This window comes from Symphalangus syndactylus, chromosome 14 (genome assembly GCF_028878055.3).
Source record: "Symphalangus syndactylus isolate Jambi chromosome 14, NHGRI_mSymSyn1-v2.1_pri, whole genome shotgun sequence".
NCBI lineage: Eukaryota > Metazoa > Chordata > Mammalia > Primates > Hylobatidae > Symphalangus > Symphalangus syndactylus.
Window position 1 is genome coordinate 24820550 of NC_072436.2, and position 19257 is coordinate 24839806.

General features: G+C 44.7%; 2 protein-coding genes across 2 annotated transcripts in view; one reads left to right on the forward strand and one right to left on the reverse strand.

The window, feature by feature from the left end:
• The window catches only part of ALMS1 (ALMS1 centrosome and basal body associated protein), a 234530-nt gene extending 221054 nt beyond the window's left edge, over positions 1-13476 (forward strand). Inside the window, exon 25 of the transcript XR_010115578.1 lies at positions 2101-13476. The gene's annotated coding sequence lies outside the window, so the exon portion shown is untranslated. The remainder of the gene's footprint in view (positions 1-2100) is intronic.
• A 1742-nt stretch (positions 13477-15218) lies between these two features.
• On the reverse strand, positions 15219-17871 carry NAT8 (N-acetyltransferase 8 (putative)). Its single transcript, XM_055242949.2, has 2 exons — positions 17420-17871; positions 15219-16807 (listed from the first exon to the last, which is right to left on the reverse strand). Exon 2 carries the CDS (start codon positions 16730-16732, stop codon positions 16049-16051), a length of 684 nt encoding a protein of 227 aa, XP_055098924.1. The 5' UTR covers positions 16733-16807; positions 17420-17871; the 3' UTR covers positions 15219-16048.
• Positions 17872-19257: the final 1386 nt, after the last annotated feature.

Below are 19257 nucleotides of genomic sequence, written 5' to 3' on the forward strand. Positions count from 1 at the left end.
GGGATTACACGTTCTACCACGCTGACTTCTCACTGAAAGCCCAGTCTCCACTCCATAAGTAAAAGTGTAATAATCGAAACTCCCCACTTGAGTTTGAGTTAAAATCTTCTCTCTTCCCCTGCCAGGCCTCTCGCACCGTCTAGGGGAGCATAGTCCCCTCTGCCCCTGCCTGACAGGGCTCTCCTTCTCAGCAGCACAGGGAGGTGTCTGACCCATCTGTATGTGTGTATCTATGTGGTGGGGATGGGGACCACAGCTTGGCATCCCGCCCTCTCACCCTGGCAGTTCATTGTCTCAAGCTGACTTTCTTGGGTGTTTTCATGGCTTCTTCTGAGGCCTCCCTCTGGAATATTGGATCATAACTCCAGCAATGCAGGCAATAGATTTTCCTCCGGCTTCTGGTCCTCCTCCTCCTTCTCCCAAAACCTGGTTTCTAGCAGTCACTCCACTGAGATTCAGAGTCTTCTTGGCCCAGTGCCAGCCTCTTGTATGTCCCAAACCTTGTCCTCAGGAAACACTTACGCATCCTATGCTGGGGTGAACTCTAGGAATGCAGAATCACCTCATGGCCACAGCCTAGCTAGGCCCTGAAACCCACACTCTGGGTTTCTCAGACATGAGTCAGCCCCAGGCCACTGAACCTCTCCCACTGCAGGGAATCCCTGTCAAGTGGTGAAAGCCAGCATCTAGACCTGGAGTCACAGGCACCGTTAAGATGGTTGTATGTTATATATATTTTACCGTAATAAAAAATAGGAGGAAAAAAAGGAAGGGGAGATTGTCTCAGGCTGGCTGACTTTCCCTGCATGTACGCACATCTTCACATTTGCACACATGTAAAACAAAAATGAAGCAAAAAAAGAAATTCTAATTTAACCAGTAAGCAATATGTTAAAGGAAATCTGAATGTCATTACAATTTTACCATGTTCAGAATGAAATACCATCCTTCAAATTGAACAAATTACTTATTAGCTGAAGAAAGGTGAAAGGAAGTTTGGAATTAACAGTCTAGATTTTCTCACTAATGGGTCCAAGTCATTGACCTCTAGAATTATCTTAGATCATGCCCTCCCTCCTTCCTACTTTCTGGAAAACTATCAATCTCCTACCCTATGCTTGCCCAGAGAGTTCCCTATACAAATCACAAATCTGCATTTGCCATTCCCTGAAATCCCCTACATTCTCAAGGGCTGGGCTCATCCACTGCCACTGCCATGGCCCCAGTCCAGGCAAAGTGATCACTCCCTCTCCCTCTCTGTCATTCTTTCTTTTCCTTTCACTCTCTCTCTACCCTCCTCTTCCCCACTCTCTGTTTCCTCTCTCTCTCTGTCTCTCTCTCCCCAGCATCTCCCCTCTCTCTCTCCCCCTGCCTTCTCTCTCTGTCTCTCACACACACACACACCCCCAGCAACATTCTACCTCTGCCACAGTTCCAGGCCAATAGGTGTGGACTTTGACTTTCAGATTCCTCTGGCAAGTGTCAACATCAGTCCTGTTGCTCCCTGGCAGAGGAGGACTTGGAATCACCTTGGCCAAGAAGCTGTCTGGGGGTCACAGTGGCACCACCCATTGGCCCCTTGGCTGGAGCTAGTTGAGGGCAGATTCAGCACAGCAGCAACTCTCCCCATAAAAAAATCTCTAAATGTCTTCTCTAACCCTTCTTATACTCCTTGTGAGTTTTAGAGCCACCTAAACTCTTCTTTTTTCCCAATACTTGGAGACAAAATTTACGTAACATACAGTTAGCCATTTTCAAGTGTACAGTTCCCTGCCATTTGGTACATTCACAGTGTTTTGCAAGCAACACCCATATCAAGCCGCAAAACATTTTCATTACCCAGGAAGGAAACCTGTCGTCATGGAGCCATCACTCCTCACATCCCCTTCCCCTCAAACCCTGGCAACCCCAAACTGTCCTTGACAGCCTCCTTTGGCATTTCCTCATTTTGGTGTCACATCTCACAGCAAAATTTCTTACCTATTATATCCAGTGCCTCAGCGTGAAGTTCCAGTTTAACTTCTTGTTACCATGAGCCCACTATCTTGCCCCAATAATACCCTCCCCCATTCACAAACACACACGCATTCCCTCCTACAGCTTTAGGCTTCCTATCTGAGTCCTCCAGGAAAGAAGAGCTTTTAACTCCCTTGGCAGTGAGTGTGGACTTGGTCCAAGGAAGATGAGCACCAGTCAGGGCAGCTGGTCCCTCTTGTCTCCCTGACCATCAGCAAATCAGCACTGCCCATCGATGCTCAGGCAATGGGAGCGTCGACCAGCAGAGGAAACACCTGAATTTATCTGCCTCATGGGAGGGTGGCCGCTGTGTTGCATTTAGGAAGAAGCTGTGCAAGATTGATACTGTTTTGCTAATGTAAATCTTGTGGGCATAATAAACGTCGTACCCACACTTATTTTTTGAGATCAGACAAGATTGGGTGCGTTCAGGGTGGTATGGCCATAGATTCCCACTTTTTTTTTTTTTTTTTTTTTTTTTTGAGATGGAGTTTCACTCTTGTTGCCCAGGCTGGAGTGCAGTGGCGCAATCTCGGCTCAAAGCAACCTCCGCCTCCCGGGTTCAAGCCATTCTCCTGCCTCAGCTTCTGGAGTAGCTGGGATTACAGACATGCGCCACCACGCCCACCTAATTTTGTATTTTTAGTAGACACGGTGTTTCTCCATGTTGGTCAGGCTGGTCTTGAACTCCGGACCTCAGGTGATCTGCCTCCCAAAGTGCTGGGATTACAGGCGTGAGCCACCGCGCCCAGCTGACCCCACACTTATTTTTAATACACTTCTAGGCAAGGTTGCTGCACTGGTCTGGGGATCACACTTTGAGTAGCAAAGGACTAAATTACAATAACTGCTGGGGGGAGAAAAAAAACAGCATGAACTGCTTCCTCCTGGCTCAGAAGCTAGGGAGTTACTGAACTAACAAGGGGATGGGGTGGGGATAAGAATGTTCCAGGCAAAAGGAACAGCATGGCCCAAGGTCTCAAGCAGAAAGAGAGCTTCAGGTATTGAAGAAGTAGCAGTAGCTCTGTGTGGCTGGGGAGTGGGCAGAAGATGGAACAGAAGAATGCCAGGTCCTATTCCTGGGTCTGAATTTCCAGGAGCAGAAGCCCTGTCCCCTCTAGAAGGTAGATACAGTCTGGATATTTGTTGTCTTCAAATCTCATGTTGAAATGTGACCCCTAATGTTGGAGGTTGGACCTAGTAGGAGGTGTTTAGGTCATAAGAAGTGGATCTCTCCTGAATGGTTTGGTGCCCTTCTCATGACTGAGTTGTTGCTCTATTAGTTCATGTGAGAGCTGGTTGTTTAAAAAGCCTGGCATCTCTCTGGTTCCCTCTCTTGCCATGTGACACACCTGCTCCCCTTTCACCCTTCCCCATGAGTAAAAGCTTCCTGAGGCCCTCACCAGAGGCAGATGCCAGCAGTGTGATTCTTGTACAGCCTGAAAAACTGTGATTCAAATAAACCTCTTTTCATTATAAATTACCCAGTCTCAGATATTTCTTTATAGCAATGCAAAATAGACTATCACAGAAAGTTGGTACTGAGGAGTAGGGTGTTGCTATAAAGATATCTGAAAATGTGGAAGTGGCTTTGGAACTGGGTTATCGGGCAGCAGTTGGAAGAGTCTGGAGGGCCCAGAAGACAGAAAGATAAGAAAAGGTTTGGACCTTCTTAGAGATTTGTTAAGTGATTGTAACCAAATGTGGATGGAAATATGTACAGTAAAGGCCAGCCTGATGAGGTCTCAGATGGAAATGAGGAAGTTATGGGGAACTGGAGCAAAGTTCACCCTTGTTATGCCCTAGCAAAGAACTTGACTGCATTGTATCTATGTCCTAGGGCTTTGTGGAAGGCTGAACTTAAGAGTAATGACTTATTGTATCTGGTAGAAGAAATTTCTAAGCAGCAAAGCATTCAAGTTTTTTTCGACAACATAGCATCTCTGGTGTTGCTCTGAATCTGCTGTGATTCTAGGGATTGCCTGATTTGCGAATCGTCTTTTTTCTTTTTCTTCTCAATTAAATTCTGTTAAATTTGTTTTTATAAATTTATAAAAGTTTTATAAGTCTTTTAGTTTTTATAAGGTTTTTGTTTTAACAGCTCTGGTGTTGGAAGTGCAATTTGAAGTAAAACTCTGGTGACCTCCAGGAACACCAGGTGACCAGGCCAGTTGTGCTCACTGCTCTCTTGATTGTAACTGGAGGTTGTAGATGGGTTTTCTCTTGGATTCGGAGCTCCACTAATTTGTGTTCTAATTGGAGCTCTCCAAGTTTATTGGAGCAATATTTAAGTGGACTGGGTTCAGGATCAAATTTGAATCAATAATTAAATGGATTGGGTTCTGTTAGAGCCTCAGACCTCTGGTAGGCACTTTTTTCTTTCTTTTTTTTTTTTTTTTGATAATGGGTTTGTCTCAATCCAAAGATTCTAGGAATCTACCTTCTGGGACTCCATCTAATTTTATATATAAAATTATGGGCCCAGAACTTGTGCATTTTTAGAAAAATAGATTAACCTTAGTAGAGAAAAGATGGCCACAATAGGGAAGTTTTAATTTGTATAAAATTGTTTATTTGCAAGGCATATTAGAAAAAAGGGGGATCAAAACCCCACAAAAACAGTGGGATATAGTCTTTCATTGGCACATGGGAGCCTCTAAAAGACTAAACGAATGAAAAATTGCCTCCTTAAAAGATTCTTTGCAAAAGCAAATGAACAGCTTAAGCAACAGACTAAGGACATGATGAAAGAGAACTGTACTCTGCCTGAATTCACCCCAACTGTTTCTTTTCCTTGTCTCTACCTACGTACTCTGAGTCTACTAACCTTTTTGCTAAATTAACCTTTCACTCTGAAGATGATGAAAAAGGAGGAATTATATGTACGCCTCACAAAGGAAGACCTTCTGATTATCCAGGCCTGCCTGCTGTAACCACTTTCACTCCATGGTCCAAAACTTAGAGCTATTGTAGAAGACTTCCCTGATCTAAGAGAAAATCCTCAAAAATTGCCTGAGGAGTTTAGAATCCTCATAGGAGATTATGATCCAGGACTCCCTGACAAAGGTTCATATGACAATTTATTCATATGATGTGGAGGCCTGGTGAAGCTCAAAAATGGATGGCAGCAGCAGAATGGAACAAACCTGGGAAGATATTAAAGACCCCGCCTCCGCCCACCCCCCTCCAAAACCTCCTCATGAGAACGCCCAACAGGAGCTAGAAATGTTGCTGCAAATCCCAGCCTGGGCAACATGGCAAAACCCTGTCTATACAAAAAGTACAGAAAGTTAGCTGGGCATGATGGCACATGCCTGTAGACCCAGCTACTTATGAGGCTAAAGTGGGAGGATCACCTGAGCCTGGGAGCTTGAGGCTACTGTGAGCCATGACTGTGCCACTGCACTCCAGCCTGGGTAGCAGAGCAAGACCCTGTCTCAAAAAAAAAAAAGGAAAAAAATGTGCTGAAAATCTTTTAAATTCAAATACCAAATTTTTTCCACAAAAGTTGATTGGTACATCATACAATCTTGTAAACCAAAAAAAGAATGAACTAGTGTCAGATTACAGAACTTGCTTCGAAATAATGTGAAACATTCTGGGCTCAAAGTACTAGCAAGGAGTATCTCCTGCAGGGACTGAAATGGTATTAACTACTCTGTTTATAAATGGACTTCATCCCGAACTTAGAAATTTAATTAGAAAACCTGAACTGGGATGGGAAGTTACAGCCATGACTGAATTGGTGGCTCTAGCTGAACATTTTGAGAGGACTGTAGAGCAAGAAAAAACCCAAAAGGCTAACAAGCTTATGGCTCTTCAATTACAACAGTTACAGGGGCCAAGACCAAAGGGATCTTCTCATTCTCATTTTAAATCACAACCAAGAGGTGTTAGAGCAAGAAATTCTTCACCCTACGATGTCTGCCTTATTGCAAACAACCAGGACAGTGGAAAAGGGATTGTGCCCTTTTATACCAGTCCACCAATTACCCTCCCTTTAGGCCAGTCTGAGTTAACCACTAGAGGGAGCACAAGAGACCTTAGCTCTCCTGAAGATAATCAGCATTGAAGCGGCTCTGATGGATTTGCCAGTATATTACTCCTCATAATACCCTTAAAAGAATATGGAGAAACAGAGGTTACAATAAATGGGGACTCATGTATAGTCTTGGTGGATACCGGAGCTACCTTATCTGCCACTATCATAAAACACACTTTCATAAGCCAACAGATCCCTCAGAGTTAAAGAGGCTATTTCTGTGGTGGGAGTTTCAAATCAAATTCAAGGGGTTCCCATATCTGGACCCATCCAACTGACGTTGGGGCATTTTTCAGAAAATCACACTTTTGTACTAGGTGATACTGCTCCAGCAAGTTTGCTAGGGGGAGATTTACTTTCAAAGCTGAAAGGGCATAGAAGACTATATATTGGGTACAGAGTACACTGCTTGGGAAATGGGTGCACTAAAATCTCAGAAATCACCACTAAAGAACTTGTCCATGTAACCAAAAAACCACCTGTACTCCCAAAACTATTGAAATTTTTTAAATTAAAAAAATTTAAAAAGTGGAGAGGGTGTAAAATTTTCCTTGGAATAAGAATCAGTTTCCTGATTCTCCTGAACCAGAATTGTTAATGCTCTCTATAGGCAGAAATTAATAAGATTGAAACTCAGGCCTGTAATGCCTGATCTTCCAAAAATACCTGAATGTTTATGGGCCTCTTCCTCAACTGATACAGGAAGAATTTAAAGTGTGGGACCTATTAACGTCCAAATAGACCACTGTAAACTTTTGCCTAAATTACCCAATATCTACGAAAACTAGAAGCAATTCAAGGGCTCTCGCCAATTGTAGAAGATTTAATTAAACAGGGATTTATAATTCTATGCAGCAGCCCTTGTAACACTCCAATCCTACTGGTTAAAATAAACTAAATGGATGAGGTTGAAGATTTGTTCAAGGTTTATTGGCAGTTAACAAAATTGTAGTAGCAAGGTTTCCTATAGTTCCAAATCCTAATACTTTATTATCCAAGATATATGCTGATTCTTAAGTGGTTCACAATATTAGATCTCTGCTCAGCCTTTTTCTTGCAATCCAGTTCATAAGGAGAGTCTATGCTTGTTTGCCTTCACTTGGAAATGGACTGTGATGCCGCAAGGGTTTACCGAAGCCTCTTTGTATTTTCCCAGGCATTGCATCAGGACTTTATGACATTATAGTTTCTTCAAAATTCTACTCTCATTCAGTATGTAGATGACTTATTGTATGCTCTCCCACTAAAGAGTACCCTGAAATGGACTCAGTTTACCTTTTACAGCAACTCACACATCAAGGTCACAAAGCTTCAATAGAAAAACGTCAGTTTTCAAGGGGAAAAAAAGTCCATTATTTGGGACATGACTTGAAGGGATTTCCCTCTCACCTAAAAAGTTAAAAACTATTCAAAATTTTCCTTTGCCTGCAACCAAAAGATAATTAAGAGGTTTTCTTGGACTTGCAGGATATTTTCTTGGACTTGCAGGATATATTCTTAGACTTGCGGGATATAAAATTCCTGGGTTCTGAATTTTTCCTTAATAACCTCACCATTGTATGAGCTCCCTAAAAAATGCTGTACCAGAGCCTTTACCTTGGGATGATAGTCATGAGCAGGCTTTTAGCTAAATAAAATTGACCTTATATCAGCCTCCAGCTTTAGGACTTCCAAATTGCAGTAAACTGTTTACCTAATTGACTCATGAAAGTAATAATCAGGCATTTGGGAGTCTTACCCAGGAACATGGGGAGAAACATAGGCCCATTGCATATTATAGCCTGCAATTAGACCCAGTAGCTAAGGTATATCCTGTTTAAAAGCAGTAGCAGCAGCAACCAGGCTGAAAGAAGCTTCAGCTGATCTGGTTTTAGGAAATGAACTTAATTTGGAAGTCCCACATGCTAAATTCCACCCAAACCCAGCATTTTTTAGTAAGTAGACTATCATCTTATGAAATACTCTATCTCCTTCTAATCTCTATCTAAAACACTGCAATTTACTTAACCATGCCACTCTATTACTGCTGCCTGATGATGGTGAAGACCACAGTTGCGTAAGTGTAGCATCAGAAATAGTGGCCCCTCATGTTGATTTACAAGTTAGTCCACTGGACAATCCTGAGTTAACATTTTCGTTGATGAGTCCTAAGCTCAGAAGGAAAATATCAACTAGGATATGCTGTTACCACCAAAATGAGTTAATAGAGAAGGGTCCCCTTCCTCTATTAGCTCTATTAGTCTAAGCTCTATAAGTCAGCTTAACCCTCGAAGATTTTTGCCCTCACCCAAGCTTGTCATATAGCTAAAGACAAATCAGTAAGTATTTAGATAGCTAGTAGATACGCTTTAGGAGTAGTACATGATTTTGGCATGATATGGAAACTCTAAGGGTTTCTCACTTCTAGTGGGACCACCATCAAAAATGGACTCCAATTAGATAAACTCCTAGACTGCTGTTATTGATTGAAGCTCATACCTCCAGAACTGAATCTGAATATCAAGGGAATGCTTAACAGATTGTTATGCTAAATCAACTAGCACTGAAACTGTTAGGATATGAAATCGGAATGAACTCCATAAGATTAATTGAAGCCAACTACCTTACAATGACATATTTAATAAACAATGCAAAGCACCTGATTTGGAAAAACAAAACTAGTATCTAAAAGGATATAAATTCAATATTAAGCGCAAACTTGCAGAGGGCCTAGATGGCTGCCTGGTCTTTCCTGAGTCTTTGAAGCTTCTATTGTCAAAAGCTCTGTACTCTACAACTCATCATGGAACAGAAAAATTCATCCAAATTGTGAAAAAGTACTTGTGGGATAACTGTTCCAAAATTGCTAGAATATACTTTTTTTTTTTTTTGAGATGGAGTCTCACTGTGTCACCCAGGGTGGAGTGCAGTGTTGTGATCGCAGCTCACTGCACCCTCCGCCTCCCTGGTTCAAGTGATTCTCCTTCCTCAGCCTCCCAAGTAGCTGGGACTACAGGTGTGTGCCACCATGCCCGGCTAATTTTTTTTATTTTTAGTAGAGATGGGGTTTCACCATGTTACCCAGGATGGTCTCAATCTCCTGACCTTGTGATCCACCTGCCTCGGCCTCCCAAAGTGCTGGGATTACAGGCGTGAGCCACTGCGCTGAGCCTGCTAGAATATTTTATAACCAGTGTTGGCTTGTCAAACCATAGTCCTGGAAAAACAAAAGATTCAGGTGATATATTGTATTTTCACCACCTAATGGACCATTTGAACAATTATAGATGGACTTCATTCAGTTGCCACCCTCAATGGGGGTCTCAGTATGTTCTTGTAATAGTTTCCATGTTTTCTGGTTGGGTAGAGGCCTTCCTGTGTAGGAAAGCTGATGCTGTGACAGTAGCTAAGAAAATATTAGAAAATGTGTTTCCTTTATGGAACATCCCTGGAAAAATCCCCAGCAATGGGGGAATTCATTTTATTAGGGAAGTTATAAAGCAGTTAAACAAGGTGTTATGGACACAGTGGCACCACCATTGTCCCAATCGCCCTCAGTCTTCTGAAAAGGTTGAAAGAACAAATGGCATATTAAAACTGAAATTGCAAAGTTAACTGAATCAGTTGGGTTGCCTTGGCCAAAGGTACTATCATTGGATTTAATGGCAATCAGATCCACTCTCACTTAAAAACATAAGTGGACCCCTTATGAAATAGTCACTAGAAGGCCTATGCCCCAGTAGTAAAACCTCACGCATCTTTCTGTCTCCTAAATTCTGATATGAGTAAGTACTGCAAGGCCATTATACCAAAGTGTACTTTCACCAGATAAAGGAAGATTTTCAACACCAGCAACTGAGGATAATCAAACCTTCCACAGTCTAGAACCTGCAGATTGTGTCTTCTGGAAATGACATCAGAGGAAGGCTCCTCTTGACAACTCTTTGGAAGGGACCATGCTGAGTTCTTCTCAACACCTACACTGCAGCGAAGCTTCAGGGCCTTGAAACTTGGGTCCACACCTCACAACTCAAAAGGACCTCTGCAGACTCCTGGAACTGTACACGTGCTGGAGACTTTAAGGTAAAGCTGTCTAAGGAAATATCTCTCCAGAGCCGATGGCATTCTAGCTGTGGACAGCTTTCCCAAGATCACAGATCAAGACTCCTGTATCATCATGAAAGCCTTACGTTTTTTCTTTTCTCCTCATTTCCTGTTGCCCTAATTCTTTCTTTTTCCCTACAGGAAAATCCGTGAGACCATAACCAGTGGATGGCTTTAGCTTGAGCGTATGCTCTAGCACAGAACCAGAGTTTGTGGGTTATTAGGTTTGTTGTTTATTGCCAAAAAAAATAAACAATTCCACTAATGCCAATGCCTCTCCGTGTTCCCAATGAGAGTCACCCCCAAATTCCAAGGGAAGGATGGAAAGCTATCCTTGATATCCTGAACACCATTGCTACTTGCTTCCCTGCACTCATTAAAAGCAACACTTTAACTTTTCCTTTTTTTTTTTTCTTTTTTTTTTGAGACAGTCTCACTCTGTTGCCAAGGTTGGAGTGCAGTGACCTGATCTTGGCTCACTGCAGCCTCTACCTCCCAGGTTCAAGGGATTCTCCTGCCTCAGACACCCAAGTAGCTGGGACTACAGGCATGCACCACCGCATCCAGCTGATTTTTGAATTTTTAGTAGAGACAGGGTTTCTCTACGTTGGCCAGGCTGGTCTCAAACCTCCTGGCCTCAAGTGATCTGCCAGCCTTGGTTTCCCAAAGTTCTGGGATTACAGGCATGAGCCACCACACCCTGCCTTAACTGTTTCAATTAATAACCTGATCATTACCAAAATATAGAAAACCAGTCCAAGTGATGCCTGCAAAAGATATATTGTGCTTTCAGGCATCATGCACTTAAGATACGGGAATTACCTATGTGAGTGCAAGTAATTGCTTGTATAATGTCACCAGATTAAATTCAACGGGGTCTCTTTTTACTAAGTGTTTTATAACCCTTGCAACATGCTGTAAGGGGGGCACAAAAAGGTCAGTTTCTCAATGGATTTTGTTCAGCAGCTATGCAGATTTATTAATGAACAAATGTAACTGACCCCTTCTCAAATGCAACTAGATGGCCCTGTTTTTCAACCACCAAGGGCCTATTTTGGGTCTGTAGATAATCTGCATATTTCATTCTGCCTCTTTGTTGGCTCAGATCTTGCTATTTGGTCTGGCTCACTCCTGCCTTTCGAATAGTTTCACATAAAAATTCTCCTAACAGCTCTTATGATTGGAGGCCAAAATAGTCAATAACTGAAATTAGTACTAGCTTTGAAATGGACAAAGATAAGCTAGTTTCCACTGAGGAAAGATTCCATTGGGGTTCCGGGCGGCTCACTCTTGGTGGTAGCGGGATACTAGTTGTATGGAATCTAAAGTTAATCCATATTTGGGGTCTTGGATTTTATAGCCAATCAGACATCCCCGTGTTTCAGACAGGTAGAAGCTACTCTCCAGAAGGTAGATGTGGCCTGGTGCAGTGGCTCATGCCTGTAATCCCAGCACTTTGGGAGGCCAAGGCAGGTGGATCGCCTGAGGTCAGGAGTTCGAGACCAGCCTGCCCACTGTGGTGAAACTCCGTCTCTACTAAGTACAAAAAATTAGCCAGGCATGGTGGCGTGTGCCTGTAGTCCCAGCTACTTGGGAGACTGAGGTAGGAGAATCGCTTGAACCCAGGATTCAGAGGTTGTAGTGACCTGAGATCACCCCACTGCACTCCAGCCTGGGTGACAGGGCGAGACCCTGTCCCAAAAATAAAAAAAAAAAAAAAAAAAAAAAACAAAACAAAAAAACAAAAGGTAGATGTTACAGTTAACGGAACATCATGCAGCTTCATATCTCCTTTTTACTCAAGCTGGGGTCTATGTTTGGTGTTGAACAAAATGGAATGCTGCACTTATCTGTCTCCTGATTTTGTTACTACAGAAAGCTTAATGTAGAGGTGGCTGATACTGCTGTTTCTTTAGACACTGACACCAAATACAGTAAAGAAGTCTCTCAAGAGGAAAACATGGTGTGTTTACAGCAGCAACTAACAGCTGGTTTGTAGACACCCTAAATGGTGGATGGTAAGCTTGGGTTTCCCAAAGGTTTCTAGTCTTTATATGTCTTCTAGTAGGTGTCCAGGTTTGTATGGCTTGTGTTACCAGAGTAACAATGAAAATGGCTATGTCTTTAAATCAGGCCACTTTACAGTGAACTATGGTCCTTAATTGCTATCACATTTCAAACAAGAACTATGACCAATTAAACTTTAATATTGTTGAACTGCCTATGTTGCCTGAACTTTGACTTGTTTAAGTTGGTTTCATTTATTTCATAAGAACTCTTGTTAAGGGGTGCACCTTGGTATTTTGATATTATTCTCTTGATAGTCATAATAATAGTTCCCTGGTGTGCTGCATCCTCTCAAGTCTTAAATGTTTTGTATGCAGCCATACATTGAGAACTGAATGGTCTCACTTCGACTAGGTCAGCAAGAACGTAAAGAATCATTCACCTAGTGTGAAGCTGTGACTTGTGAACTTCACAGTCACACCAATAAAGACTTGTGAACTGGCCGGGCATGATGGCTCATGCCTGTAATCCCAGCAATTTGAGAGGCCGAGGCAGGCGGATCATGAGGTCAGGAGATCAAGATCATCCTGGCTAAAACGGTGAAACCTCGTCTCTACTAAAAATATAAAAAAAATTAGCTAAGTATGGTGGTGGGTGCCTGTAGTCCCAGCTGCTTGGGAGGCTGAGGCAGGAGAATGGCGTGAACCCAGGAGGCGGAGCTTGCAGTAAGCTGAGATCGCGCCACTGTACTCCAGCCTGGGTGACAGAGCGAGACTTTGACTCAGAAAAAAAAAAAAAAAAAAGACTTGTGAATTCCATACTGAGACAGACAGTTCACAATAGTGAGAGAGTGGCATCAATGCCTAAAGTTTTGATCAATTTCTCTAAATTGAGAGTCTGACCAAAAGAGGGGAATTGATAAATGAAATTCAAATCTGGCCTGAGGAAGCCTTCATATTCCCATAGTTGAGTCCTTAAGGGTGAACCGTAACGTAACTAGTAGGTAGGCAGACTGAAAACCTAACTTAGGAGGATGCTTCTTTAGCAATAGCTGAGTCTCAGCCAATCCCATTGGCCATACGTCAACCACTCACAGGCAGCCGACTGTTTGAATCATGCTCAGATAAGGCAAACACCAAGCTGTAACCAGTCTGGCTGTTTCTGTACCTTACTTCCATTTTCTGTATGTAACTTTCTTTTTTCTGTCCACAAATTTGCTTTGACAACACAGCATCCCTAGTGTCTGTCTGTGTGTGCTGTGATTCTGAGGGCTGCCCAATTTGCAAATTATTTATTTTTCTTGATCAATTAAACTCTGTGAAATGTAATTTGTCTAATGGATTTCTTTTAACGGAACTTATAATTAAAATGGAAAGAGGGTGTAAATATTTATAAAACTTGCAGCCTGGCCATGTGGTAGACAAGGAGGAATCCAAGCAGCCTGCTGAGCAACTACTTGCTAGAGACATTAGCATGTCTAAAAGGGAGCCAAGTGTTAATATTCAAGACAGTGGGAAAAGGCCTCAGAGGCATTTCAGAAGGCCCCTCCTATCACAGGCCCACAGGCCTAGAGGACTGAATGGTTTCAGAGACCAGGCCCAGGGCACCATTGCCCTATGTCACCTCAGGATGCTACTTCCCACATCCCAGCTTCTCCAGCTCTAGCTTTGGCTCAAAGGGCCCCAGGTGCAGCTCAGACCACTGCTTTAGAGGGTATATGCCCTAAGCCTTGGGAGCTTCCATATGGTTTTTTTTTTTTTCTTTTTTTGAGACAGTCTTGCCCTGTCACCAGGCTGGAATGCAATGGTGCGATCTCGGCTCACTGCAACCTCTGCCTCCAGGGTTCAAGCGATTCTCCTGCCTCAGTATCCCAAGTATCTGGGATTGCAGGCATGCACCATCATGCCCAACTAATTTTGTATTTTTAGTAGAGATGGGGTTTCACAATGTTGGTCAGGCTGGTCTCCAACTCCTGACCTCAGGTGATCCACATGCGTCAGCCTCCCAAAGTACTGGCATTACAGGTGTGAGCCACTATGCCCAGCCTTCCATATGGTTTTAGGTCTGCAAGCTTGCAAAATGCAAGAGTGAAGGAGGCTTGGGAGGTTCCACCTAGATTTCAGAGGGTGTATCAAAAAGCCTGGTTGCCCAAGCAGAAGCCTGCCACAGGGGCAGAGACCCCACAGAGAGCCTGTACTAGGGCAGAGCCATGGGAAAACATAGGGTTGGAACCCCCATACAGAGTCCCCACTGGGACATTGCCCAGTGGAGCTGTGGAAATGGGGCCAACGCCCTCCAGACACCAGAAAGGCAGAGTCACCAGCAGCTTGCAACCTCAGCGTGGAAGACCCACAGGCATTCAATTCCAACCTGTGAGAGCAGCCATGTGGGCTGCACCCAGCAAAGCCATAGAGACAGGGCTGCTTAAGGCCTTGAAAGCCCACTCCTATCACCAGTATGGAGTTAAGGAAAATGATTTTGGAAGTTTCAGATTTAATGTTTGCCCTGTTGGGTTTCAGACTTGTGTGGGGCCTGTTGCCTCTTTCTTTTGGCCAATTTCTCCCTTTTGGAATGGGAATGCCTACCCAATACCTGTAACACAATTGTATCTTGGAAGTATGTAACTTGTTTTTGATATAACAGCCTCATAGGTAGAAGGAATTTGCCTTGAGGCTCAGATGAAACTATGGATTCTGGACTTTTGAGTTGATGCTGGAACAAGTTGAGACTTTGGGGAACTATTAGGAAGGGATGGTTGTATTTTGCAATGTGACATGACATGAGATTTGGGGTTAAGGGGCAGACTGATATAGTTTAGATGTTTGTTCTCTCCAAATAATATGTCGAAATATGACCCCTAATGTTAGTGGTGGGGCCTAGTGAGAGGTGTTTCGGTCATAGGGGTGGATTCCTCATGAATGGCTTGGTGCTCTGTCCGTGGTAATGAATGACTTCTAGCTCTGTTAGTTCACATGTAAGCTGGTTGTTTGAAAGCACCTAGCATCTCTCTTGCTTGCTGTCTCACCATGTGACACACCTGCTCCCCCTTCAGCTTCCACCATGAGTAAAAGATTCCTGAGGCCCTCACCAGAAGCAGATGCCTGCACTATGCTTTTTGTACAGCCTGCAAAACCATGAACGAAATAAACCTCTTTTCCTTATAAATTACCCAGTCTCAAGTATCCTGTTATGATCCCCTGGAAGAGTTATACTACTTCCAGGTCTAGCCCATGGTAAATCCTACACTCCCCTCAGAGGCCACCTTCTTCCCTCCGCAGAGACCCTAGAGTTAGAGTGGATTGATTGTGTCTCTGGCCCCAATTCTTCTCCCGAGGCTGCACTCCACCCTTTTGCTATGTGACTTTGCAGCCCTTCTCACTACAGAGGCAGGTTCCTCTCTCCTTGAGTTTGGGGAAGATGTGACACATGCAGGAGTTTGAAAACACATTTGTTTGCTTCTGCTTTTGTTTTTGCTCCTCTGCAATTTCTATGAAACCATGCCTGAGCTAGCCTGAGGGAAAACGAAAAAGCACAATTGACCTAGTCTTTCAGCCAATCCCACTGCATTTGTACAATGCAATCTGAGACCAGAGGAACTGCCCAGCCAAGCTCAGCCATAAGTGCTGACTTCAGACTCATGAACTAAGTAAATATTTGTTTCATTTTATGGTTGTTCTTATACAACATTATCCTGGCACTAGAGAAATGAAACAGATGGGAATCAAAAAGAATGAATGAAGCAGAAACCCAGAAGCTACCCCACAAGCAATCACATGGGACTCAGATGTGAATGGACAATAAGCTTTTATTGCATTGAAAGGTCATTGCAGTGAAAGGTTGGGGACTGCTTGCTGCTACAGCTGAATGGATTCTCTTCTGACCAATACACACAGAAAGAGATCACAGACTCCCTACCTTAGAAGAAGGGAGGCGGTAGATGAAATGAACTGTAGGAAGAGCCACTAGCCTGGCCCACACGCAGAAGAAGGACTGGCCCGTCTTCTTGAAGCCCATGCTCTGGTAGAGGGCCATGGCAGAGAGCTGGATGGTGCTGGTGTCCAGGACAACTTCACTGTAGCCCTGGTCCCGGGCAAACTGGAGGACAGTCCTGGCCAGGGCTTTTGCTATCCCCTGACGACGGTGCTCACTGTCTACAAAGAGATGAAACAGCTGCAACCGCTTCTCCCTCAAGGTGGGATCATCAACAGGCAGAGCTCCTACCATGCCCACCACCTTCTCTTCAGACTCAGCCACCCAGAAGCAGGAGCCACGCTCACTCAGGTAGGATTTGGTGATGTCAGACATGTCTGTGCGCAATGTCATGTCTACAAACTCCGTCCAGGGTTTTTTGGCAAGGAACCACAGGGCAGGGAGGAGGCTGAGGCTGAACACAAGGGCCAGAAGCCAGGAGCCAGAGACCAGGAGTAGGGCGAGGGGCCCCCCAAGTAAGAGTAGGAGGCTTCGAGGCAGCTTCAGCAATTGCCGGAAGGTGGCTGGGATGTGCTCGGCCATCCCCCGGGAGAGCAAGCCCACGACCCACTGGCGGTCGCTCTCCTGGTATTTGCGGATGTGATAAGGAGCCATGGACAGACTTCTGTGTCTGAAATCTCTAAGTCTGGGAGACAGAGCTAGGCCTCCCTACACACCTTTACGCCAGGCCTGGGGAAGAGAGAGAATATCATGTGAGTGCCTGCATGGCTCCCAGACTTGCAGGAACAGGGAGACCTGCTCAAGGGTGTGTCTTTCCGCTTTTGCCCATGAGGAAGCAGGCCTCTGCCACTGGGAGAAAGTAGAGTCAGAAAGACCTGCATTGGAATCTGGTTCCATCCCTTTCTAGCTGTGTGACCTTGGGCATGTCACTTAACCTCTCTGAGCCTCCATTTCTTCATCTATAGAACAGGGGAGAAGAAAACCTACCTTCTAGAGTTGTTGTGAAGATTGAATAAAATACCTTCTATAAAGCCCTGATAGATGAACTACCCACTGCTCTTCCCTCTGTTTCCTTTTTCTGGCTCTCTCAGCTTCTCTGTGCATTGAGGGGGCACCTACCTCAGGCAGGCCACACGTGCAACCCTTTCGTCCTTCTCTAGGGATCATACATCGTAGAAATCCTGTGTCCAACACAAGTTTCAGGAAACGCTCCCTCCAGCTTTATTGTGAGTTTTTAGGTTGCTGAGGTGGCATAAGAGCCAAGCACAAAAAACAGCCCAGCCTCTGGATCCCATGGAAGGTGCATGCTCAGAGCACTGTCCTTCCACCCAGTCCCCTCACCTGTCACCACAAGAGCCTTGAGTGTCCAGGGAGCTTCAGCTCTCAGCCGCTCACTGGCATCCAGGAGATACCGTCCTGGGCTTGCCCACCCCTTGAAAGCAGGCTGGCTGCCTCATTGGTTGGATCCTGAATGTTCAGTAATCATAAACCCTAGGGTCAAAGAGGTGGGCTGTAACACAGAAGGGAGCCCAGTGTGCATTCCCCTTTATAGTCAAAGGGAATGGCCTGGAGGGGGAGACTTAGGGTCTGGAACTGCCTGGGGTCCCTTGCCCTTCTGGAAGGCCTGCCACCTCTCTTGCCTGTTTATGCCCGGAGCTTCTCTCTGCCACCTGGCACACTTGGTACTCTCGGTCCCTGTCCACATATATGATCCACCCTGGTCCCTGTACACATATACGACGAGCCTGAGAACTGTGCCTTTCACCCTGCAATCAGTCACGATTGGCCAGAGGCTGAGTCCCCACGCTTGGCAACAAGGCCCTTCCCAGCTAGGCTTCTCCGTGCTGAGGTTTCCCTGGTCCACGAAGCATCGATTGTTGGCAGTTCCTTGCACTCACCTCACCAACCCCCACCTACACCCATTCATTGATTCAGTCAACAGTTGTGTGCCATGCACTTCCCGTGTCTGGGGGTCATTTCAGCCATTAGCAAGGTTGATATTCGGCTGACATGTGTGGCTGTGTGTGGCTGGTGTGTGTTCTGGCTGTTGGTCACAGGCTATGCCACACCTATTGTTAAATATTTTGCACTGCAAATGTTGGGGAGGCCCAAATTCATGCTCTTGTACCCAACATGGAGCTGATGCCAAACACTGACACATGGGTGCTTGGAGATAAAGTTTCATTCGATGTGGCGAAAGCAAGAAGGCAGGAGAGCAAGATCTCTCAAATTCAGTTCAACAAAGAAGCAGCAGCAGAATGCTTTTATGCAGCTAGAGAGTGAGGAAGGGGGAGTTCAGGGAGATTGAGAGGAAAAGTCTGTGTTTCCTCAGTCTCAGATAACACTTTGAGAAACCAGGCCTCTGGGTGTCAGCAGCTGGTCACAGTGTCCTTCAAGGCGTTCATTCATTCTGCAAACTTTTCCTGACCCTGAAGGAATGTCTTGCTGCTGGGGAAAGAAACAGTACATGAGCAGTTTATCATTATGTTGTGGGAACAAGGAATACTGGACCAAAAGCAAGTGGTTAACATGTGCAAGCCAGCAAGGGTCTGATCAGAATGTTCATTATTTCAGTCACTGAAACATGGTGTGGTGCTGAAATCTCAAGGGGCCCGATTACAAGGACGCAACATATACAAGATAGCAAAAGCAAAACCTAACAGAACACCAACTTACATGCTATTGAAGGGAAACTTCCCTTCCAAAGATTAGCTAACCTATTGATGATCAGCCACGCTGGGCCCGTCATCTAGGTTAGGTAGTTTGGACTCTATTCCAAGAGCAAGGGGAGGGCATTGATATACATGGAGGGGAGAAGGGGTGTGTGTGTGTGCGTGCGCATGTGTGTGTGTGCTTCACTCTGGCTGCAGGTGGACAATGGATCTGAGGAGGTAGGAATGGAAGCAGCTACCCCTCAAGGCTCGTGCTGCATCCAGGCAAGAGCAGGGCCCCCAGTACAGGGATGCAGGTGCTCACTGTACAAGAGCAGCTGGCCCAGAGGGGCTGGTAGGAGCTAAATTCGGGCCTAACATTGCCAAGCCATGAGACGTGGCACGAAGCTGAGACTGGCCAAAGGAAAAGGCAAACTTTTCTTATTTGCTCAAAGGCATTGCTTGCCTGCTAAACTCTGCATCCAGTGGGCTGCATGGCTTGAGGCTGTGCCTAGCTCTGTGTTCACA